General features: G+C 43.2%; 1 protein-coding gene across 4 annotated transcripts in view; it reads right to left on the reverse strand.

Annotated features, from left to right (window-relative positions):
- Positions 1-9497, reverse strand: part of amph (amphiphysin) — a 46290-nt gene that overhangs the window by 14318 nt on the left and 22475 nt on the right. For 2 of the 4 annotated variants that reach the window (XM_020610321.1, XM_020610319.1), the window contains exons 8-12: positions 9400-9475; positions 8946-9028; positions 8023-8161; positions 3894-4013; positions 3630-3713 (exon numbers count right to left, since the gene is read on the reverse strand). In XM_020610321.1, coding sequence (XP_020465977.1) covers positions 3630-3713; positions 3894-4013; positions 8023-8161; positions 8946-9028; positions 9400-9475 — 502 coding nt within the window. Of the gene's footprint in view, positions 1-3629; positions 3714-3757; positions 3781-3893; positions 4014-8022; positions 8162-8945; positions 9029-9399; positions 9476-9497 lie in introns of all 4 variants that reach the window. The other 2 variants (XM_020610320.1, XM_020610322.1) reach the window with 2 other exon arrangements.

Raw genomic sequence — 9497 nt, forward strand, 5'->3', positions numbered from 1 at the left:
AGGTGTACATGATCTCCTGCTGCTTCATCATCTCAGCTACTTGCGCCGCTGAAATAGAATCTTCTTCCGCCTCAACATCTTCGTTCACTTCGGATTTATTAGCTCTTTTCCCTCTTGGAGGCATTTTAGTAGTTGTAGAATTTGTTCAAAGCCTTGACAATATGGAAGATGTGAAAAATCGTAGAACAGACAAGAGAAGCAATAAAGACGTCTGCTCTCGCTTGCAACCCAGAAAAGCCTCTCTCTCTTTTTTTTTAAATTAATAAGCAAATTCACAATCTTTACTGGACACCAGAGTGCATTAAATTCTCATTTGACTGCACAGACTGGAGTGTATCTTAGGCTGCATCTACAGACCTGGAATAGCTCACTGACACTTTGACATCATACATCAGTTTTTGTGAGGATGTGTATGTGTGTGCCCAAAAAGACCTTCTGTACATAAAACAACAAGCCCTGGTTCACAGCCAGACTCAAGCAGCTTCATCGTGCCAAAAAAGAGGCTTACAGGTGTGGGGACAGGACTCTGTACAGCCAGGCCAGGAACACACTGACAAGGGAGATCAGAGCAGCAAAGACGAGCTACTCTGAAAAGCTCAAAGCTCAGATTTCAGCCAACGACCCCTCATCTGTGTGGAGAAGCCTGAAAAACATCACTGGCTACAGGAAACCATCCCCCCTGCTGTGGAGGACCATCAACTGGCAGACGACCTGAATGTGTTAAAACACATATTGTAGGTCTGAGAAGCAAAACTCCCCCCTCACCCACCTCACACATGTGACCCAGCAGCTGCTCCCACCATGACCACCTGTCTTCCTCCCAGCCCCCCGCCCCTGAAGATCTTTGAAAAGGTTGTGCATGGAATTTTTAAAAAACAAAAAATCAGAAAAGCACCGGGCCCAGATGGTGTGACCCCCTCCTGCTTCAAACGCTCCACCATCATCCCAGTCACCAAGAAAACCTCCATCAGTGGACTGAACGACTACAGACCTGTTGCACTGACATCTGTAGTTATGAAGTCCTTTATGAGACTGGTGTTGGCCCACCTGAAGGACATTGTAGACCCCCTGCTGGACCCCCTGCAGTTTGCCTACCGGACAAACAATGGACAATGCAGTGAACATGGCACTGCATTACATCCTGCAACACCTCGACTCCCCAGGGACCTATGAACAGGCCCTCTTTGTGGACTTCAGCTCAGCGTTCAACACCATCATCCCGGACATCCTCCACTCCAAACTGACCCAGCTCACTGTGCCTGTCAGTGGATAACCAGCTTTCTGACAGACAGGAAGCAGCAGGTGAGGCTGGGGAAAACCACATCAGGCACATGGACTATAAGCACAGGCGGCCCCCAGGGATGTGTGCTCTCCCCTCTGCTGTTTTCACTCTACACCGACTGCATCTCGAAGGACTCTGTTAAGCTCCTAAAGTTCACAGGTGACACAACGGGCATCTGTCTCATCTGAGACAGTGACTAGCCGGCCTACAGACGGGAGGTTGAGCAGCTGGTCCTGTGGTGTGGTTGCAACAACCTGGAGCTGAACATGCTCAAAACAGTGGAGATGACAGTGGACTTCAGGAAGAACCCCCCTACCTAACCCCTCCTCACCATACTTGGCAGCACTGTTTCAGCAGTAAAGTCCTACAAGTTCCTGGGCTCCACTATCTCTCAGGACCTGAAGTGGACATCCAATATCAGGGCCATCATCAAGAAGGCACAGCAGAGGATGTACTTCCTGCGCCAGCTCAGGAAGTTCGACCTGCCCCAGGAGCTGCTGATCCAGTTCTACAGAGGAATCATCGAGTCTGTTCTCTGCTTATCCATCAGAGCATTTTCCTATTTTGATTGGACATGATTCCTATTTGAATGCACACTGTTAGGTAATTTCTTAGTTAGATAGATATGGATTAGAGATCTGTTGTATTAGAAGATGTTAGTGCAGCCAGGATGTCTCCTCAGGCTGTTAAATGCAAGGTTGGTTAAGGCAGAAAGGCTGCCGTCAGGGACAAATGTTATTATGACGGTAAAAGTAACCATAATATTTGTCTTAATGTGTAATGTTATGTCAAATTGTTTTAGATACACACCACGAAAACAACAGCCACACACATTATTTTCTTCATGTTTTGTCTACTGCTCTGCTCAGCTGCCAAGCTGGCATATCAGGTGACGTCACGGTTCGACAGCCCAGAAATGATTAATATTGTATAGCAATGCGTGGTTCGGGGTCTTCCTGCTTCCGGGCTGCTTTGGCAGGCTGGGGGTTTGGAAGATCTCTGGACTGGAAGTGTGGATTCTTGCCTGTGACCCTTAGAATAAACCAGCACGGATATATTTTTTATATACTCAAGTGGTCTGAGTCGTCCCTCTGAGTTCCTGGTTTGAAAGAACCGGATGAGGCTTTATAATGGAAGATAACCTTTAAGTGGTGCCGTGTGACCCGTGGACCAGATGAGCTCTGCAGGACGACCGGTCCATTTCCTGAATAATGTCCCGGACCGACAGTGATTATTGTCCGTTTCCTGTTGCCTTAAAACACACAGAGCCTCTGCAGCCTCTGGAGTCAAATTCCTGTATGTTCAAACATAATTGGCCATTAAAGATTATTCCGATTCTGATTTGAATCTAATCCTCTGCAGCACCATTGATGAGGCCTGAACCACAAGCCTTCAGTGTTGTTAGATATTTGTAGTCAGATAGATATTGGATAGATACTTTATGTATTAGAAATGTTAGTGGAGAGAGGATGTCTAGTTAGACTGTTAAATGCTTAGGCCTGCTTATGAGTTTCTGCAGGGTACTTCTGGTCAAGGCTACCAGAAAGAATAGTTGATGACTGTCAGCAGACAGGCTGTTTAATATTATTATTACAATGTGTATAACTGTAGCCTTAGCCATAATGTTCCTATGTTCAAGTCACGACATGTACTAGAGGTCGTGAGAATGTTTTTAGCTACACACCACTTAACCAACAGACATACACATTCACACGTTGATTTGCTTCATGTTTTGACTACTGTTAGAGCCAGCTGCAAAGCTGGTGAGAGAGACGTCTCGGTTGACGTTTCTGTGTAGTATGGGGCTAGCCCAACTGAGGGGATATAATGTATAGGCCTGTTGAAGTTCGGGGTCTTTCATCTTACAACTGCCTGCGTGCAGGTTGGAGGTGCAAGATATCTGAGCGTGTAATGTTAATTTTACCTGTGATCCTTTGAATAAATCAGCACTGTTTTGAAGTTACTTGGACTGCCTCGTCTCTCAGAGTTAGCATGGTAAGACGAACTGACCCTACAGTGTGAAAGTCAGGAGATCCATTGTCCAGTCTGCTCTTATTTCTAGCCAGTTCTATGTTTAATAATGTTTAACCTGAAGCAGGTCTTTTTGATTGTTCAGTTTACTCCCTGTAAAAGTTGAAAAGATTCACCCAAGTCTTTTGTCAGTCTGTTATTAGCCAGTCCAATCACAGGCCCTTCAAGTAAAACTAAGTTTGTAGACTTCTTCATTTCAGTAAGATTATTGTGTGGTTGCTTTGTTCAAACACATTCAGGTGATGAGATGTACACTGGTTTAAACTGCTGCAGATGAAATATATCATTGGTCCGGCTGTCAGTTAATGAAGATAACCTGTGGTATTGGCGAAACACTTTCATCTGGCTGAAAGGCATCAAAGTCCAGGTCGAGGAGAAATTCTCCAGGTCGTTCATTGGGCTGTAGATGTAGTGGTTAATAATAAATCAGATTCCAGAAGAAATGATTCTCCAGGTCGTTCATTTGGCTGTAGACAACATCAAAATGACAGGTAAACAGGTGTAGCCAACACACTGCACATATCACTTGTCTCTGAGGAACTGTTAATGAGCACAGTGAATCTCTGTAGAATCCACAGACCTGTGATGGAGAAGGTGCTGGTAGAAATTCTCCTCCAAACAGGTCGATGATCTGCTCCTCCACCACCTCCTTGGTAGGTGTGACCTTTGGTGGTGGAGGCACCGGCGGCCCCTTTTTAAACTGCCAAAAGACAAAACAAACTGTTAGTTAAACTCAGAGCAGATTTAGCTCAGCTTTGCATTTTCTGATTTATTGTACTGTAATGTTCAAAATCAAAAAGGATGTATGGAGCCACATGTGGACAAGACAAACAATAATACAGTTCAACACAGGATACTGTTATTATTTCTATAATATAATACTGAAGAGTGAGGTGTCACTGATTTGAGATGTTTCCCCATTCTGTATTCCACATTTTAACTTTTTCAGTGAACCAGCAAGAAAAAGACCAAAATACAAGACACAAATGGCAGTAGTATGTAACAGGGTTATTAAAGGGTATAAGATAGGGGCAAAGCCACTCTGTGGGAGCGCAGCAGCGGAGGTGGATGTGGTAAGACAGCAGGTGCACAGTGCAGCTCATGAGCATAGATGTATTCAAGTGGTTTTGCAGGTAAAAGAGGAACCCAGGTGATGGGCTGTACTTCGACAGGCTGCCTTCAGGTACGTTGGCTAGAAGTGTAGACGTTGGCAGCACAAGGAACAGAACCTGGACCTGCAGATGACCAAGTGGGTGAGGTTATTATCTCCACTGGGAACTGGCACCATACAGCAGAGCGGCACTGGGAACACAAAACAGGGTAACACAGAAAACTGTAGAGCTGTAGAGAGAGATAAAGGTAGGGTTTTCTCCACAGGGACAAAGGTGACAGCGGAGGCCAGAGGACCGGTAGCCCACAGGAGATTGGGCGGAGGTAGATGGACCAGGGAGGCAACACGTGTAGGTGGTATAGGCAAGTTCCCCATATGGTTCTCTTTGTCAGATTAATAAAGGGTGAGTGGTAATGTCTCTCACACAAACACAAAAGGACTGGATAAAAACGGTGGCTGGCAACAGATAAGCACAATGGCAGGGGAAAAATACAACACAAAACTGCACACTGTACCATAAACCCAGTAAAGCAAAGAACAGTCCTCTTTAGCCGCTTAACAAAAAAAATCTACTGATTAACAATGACAAAAAGAGCCCCACAGCAACAGCAGGCCAAGGCACAGGCAGGCAGAGGCTTGAGCCATTAATACAAACAGTTCAGACTTATCAACCAACTAGAACAGAGGTTTACTGAGCAGAGGAGGCATAGGCAGGCAGCAAGTCAAACTGACAAAAAAATAGTCTTGAATCAGGCAGGCAGAGATTAGGAATGCACGGCTGGAAAGTACTGGTGACAAGGATGGAGATCGGGGTGAATTAAATAGGCAGCAAAACAAGTTTCAGGTGGAAACAGTCACCTAGGGTACCATGTATCACCAGTGATCAGCCGCAGTGGACAAAGGTGAATGGTGGCAAGAGAGAGCCGTACCGGAACCTGGAAGTGGTGCCGATTATGACAATATTATTTGCACAATGAGCGACCCGCTATGAGGTGTTGAGCCCTATGCTGACTGACCCTAATCCAGTCAATGACTATCTGCAGTTGTGGAAATGTACCATTTCTTGATTTTTAAAAAAAAAAATTGGCTATTAAAAATTGTAACAGTTTTTTCAGTAAAAATCTAAATACTTTTGTCTTTGACTCTAACACTGATACAATTCTTCAGCTAATCAGTGAGCTCACACATTTCCTCCAGTACCAAAGATGTACTGTGCAGGCGATGGCATTCACTAAAGCTTGTAGTTGTTTTCATGCGAGTTATGATCTAATTTATACTCTGCAGTTTCATTTCTAACATGAGCAGTTGTGATATCACAATGACATGGCAGTCAGATTGTAAACACTTTAAACCTGTTTCACAGATTTACAAGAGAAAAGATGCTTTTAGTAAAACGGTTCTAAACAGCTTTAAACTTGTGGTTTAACATTGACCTGTCATACTCATTGTAGCTGTAAAAGCTTAAAGTGTCTCTTCTATATGTATAATTATAACTTCTATGTTTTTACTTTTATGTTGCTGAAAACTCACTGGACTGAATATTTCACTGTTTTCACACATCAGCAATTAATTGGTGCATAATATCTCATCATAACTGATGAGAAATATTGATCAAAATAAGTTGTAATTTTTGAAATTTACTTTAAAATGAGGGTAACATAGTGGAGCAGTAGTTACCACTGTGGCCTCATAGTAAGAAGGCCCTGGGTTCTAACCTGGCAGCCAACCAGGGCTTTCTCCCAGTACTCCAGCTTCCTCACACAGTCCACAGACATGCAGCTTAGGTTAATTGATGACTGAATTGACGGTCAGCCCTATGATAGACTGGCCACCTGTCCAGGTGCACCCCACCTCTCTCCCATTGTCATCTTGTCATCTGAGGTAGGCTCCAGCCCCACCCAACCCAGTGCCCCTGCAACCCACTAAAGAATAAACTAGTGGATGTTTAAAAACATCAGACACTGAGGAGAATCAACCTGAAATAAGTCACAGATGGGAAACTAACAAAACAGAGATTCACCACCATCAACTGATTATGACATGGTTACTTAACCATAATGACATTAAAGCACAGAGACATGTTACAGATCAGTGAGACAAGAGACTAAAATGCTTCCAAGAAACATCTTAAGTCTCTGGTACAGAGAACCACACATTTCCAGTGATATATTTTACCGTTTACAGTCTGTCCTGATACTTTTGTTCTGAAGGTGGATGATATATTTTAAAACTCTAGTTCTCACCATGGGGACCAACTATAAGCCTGAGGGGGCCCAAACATGTGAGGGGCTCGTCTCCACTGTGTCCACCTCTAAAGCTGTTCTCTGGACCCTGCTCCCACATGTAAAAATCATGTAATCTATCTAATGTAAACCAACACATTTCAGAAGTGGAGTTTTACTACAGAAACATATGCATAATTGTTCAAAAAATTTAGATAGTGTAGGAGTGATAACAGATGCTTTGTGTCTGAACTTCACTGTCTGCAATTTCTTTCTTGTATCCCCATTAAAACAAACAACATGCTGGCCACTGCAAACTGGGGATGTTTGAATGGTGTCATATTGCAAACCATTCAATCTATATAGGTTACAATCCCCTCCGTTTAGCTGTGTTGATAACAGGCTGTTGGGATCACAGGTGGCCAGAATCCGCTGCAGCACCCTGCCAGGCTACAGCTGCCAGGTGTCTGACAGCACCTTAAAGCAGATAGTCTACTCTTCTGGTTGTTAGTATACAGTACACTATTGTATTATGAGAAGTATTTATCATTCCAGTTCAGATTCTAACACAACTTTCACATACAGTTTACATAGGGATTAAATACTTTTGGTTTTTGAGATGTTATACACATTTTCACTGCAGCTTCACTATTTCCGCTGCACTGTTGCATAATGGGACAACAGAGTCCATCGACACCACATTAATACATTTAGTGATTTCAGACTGCAGCCTGGCATTTCTAACTATCGTGGAGCTGCAACAGTCCTACTCATCATGATCAGCTAGTGAACATTTACATGTGGAACTGATTTACAGCTGCTGGATGACTCTGCTACAGGACAGCAGAGGATTAGATCTACCTGTGTGGGTGATTTGGGCCGTGGTGGTCCAGGTGAGAAAGGCTGAAGCATATGATTGGACCTAGCATCTACATACATATTTGTCCAAATACAAACATGTAAAACTTACTGAAGTGTAAAACTCAAAGTCAGACTTGGTCACCTGAACAGTCAGGCGATATTCTACTGTCAGGCACTGACTCTGCTGTATATAACAACAACGGTGTTATATATTCACTAAACACACACACAAACACAGATGACAAAACACTGATGTTATACTGTATGTTCACTCACCAAACAGACAAAATTGTGCAGCAAAGAAAAAACAATCAAAGTTACTATGAAGTTCAAACAGTTCACTGAAAACACTTGAGCCTGACTTAAGTCAAAATATACTTAAACCTAAGCAATATGCATGTATAGCCAGTACTGAAGACATTGTTATATATCACTACTACATGATCTCTCACTATTGTGTTGTCGGTTATATTGAATACTACTGATGGACTAGGATCTAATTGGATTAGATCTACCTGTGTGGGTGATTTGGGCCGTGGTGGTCCAGGTGAGACAGGCCGAAGCATATGATTGGAGCTAGCATCTGGACTCTCAGGTGGACTCTCATCTTCTGGTGGTGATGGGGTTCTCGCTAGTCGTAGTGGTCCTGAATCACTGAAGGGCAAGACAGAAACCACATGACATCAGACTCTTCTGATTGGCTGGCCTGTGCCAGTGCCTCTATTGCAGTTGCTTTGCATTCTACATTTTAATTTGGTGACATTTATGAGACATATAGTAACGTGGACTTGGTCTAAATGGGTTTATTATCTAAATGTCACTATTCTGCAGTTTGGTTCATTTCCTCTTAATCAACAAACAGCAGGAAGAACATTTCAGTCTAAATGAATCCAACTGGTCCATGCATTTGTTACTTCCAGGCTGGACTACTGTAACTCTTTACTATCAGGATGTCCCAGTAATTCCCTAAAAAGACTCCAGTTAATCCAAAATGCTGCAGCCAGAGTACTGACAGGAACTAGCAAGAGAGATCATATCTCTCCCATATTAGCTTCTCTCCACTGGTTCCCTGTAAAATTCAGAATAGAATTTAAAATCCTTCTCCTAACATACAAAGCCCTTAATGACAAGGCTCCATCGTATCTTAAAGACCTCATAGAACCTTATCATCCTAACAGAGCACTTCGCTCTCAGAGTGCAGGTTTACTTGTGGTTCCTAGAGTCCACAGAAGTAGAATGGGAGGCAGAGCCTTTAGCTATCAAGTTCCTCTCCTATGGAACCAACTCCCAGTCTCAGTTCGGGAGGCGGACACCCTCTCTACCGATAAGATTAGACTTAAGACTTTCCTTTTTGATGGGGGGGGTTATTGTATAAAACTAAGTAAAAGTTTCTAAATCAAAAGTTTAACTGATTCTCAGAGTGAAAACTCATACTAACCTTGGGGCTCCTTGGATGGTGAACATTTTATCTGAGTGCTGCTCACCCAGTTTGGTCATCACCTCATACAGTTGCCTGCACACCTGGACAGGCAGAAAAGACATTTAAGCTAATGAGACTGTTAAATTCTAAGTTATATTTCAGTCCACAGAAATTAGTTCTATGCTACAACAACGAGAAGTCCACCAACAATCATTCAGTTTGGCATTTTCATGTCAACTTTACCACTTAACCATCCACAGAAACACCTTTGCCAATAAAGTCTTACCCTACCCTGCCAGCTAAGATGTGATGTCACAAAGTGCCCAAACCCTAATGGTCACAAAACTAATGTCTGCAGTGGTTCAGACCAAACACTGTCTAACTGTTCCTCTGCATTATTTTGTATTCAAAGCACTTCTAGACCTTGTTATTGACTAAACGTGTTAGTTTCAAAAACAAATGAGAAACTCACCAGAGAAATCTCACGGTGAAACATGGCCTCCAGACTTGTAACACTCTTGTAGGTGCCGATGTAGAAGCCAACTCGGCTGCACAGCAGAAAGACAGAAC

Source organism: Monopterus albus, unplaced genomic scaffold (assembly GCF_001952655.1).
Source record: "Monopterus albus unplaced genomic scaffold, M_albus_1.0 scaffold105.1, whole genome shotgun sequence".
Classification (NCBI taxonomy): Eukaryota; Metazoa; Chordata; class Actinopteri; order Synbranchiformes; family Synbranchidae; genus Monopterus; species Monopterus albus.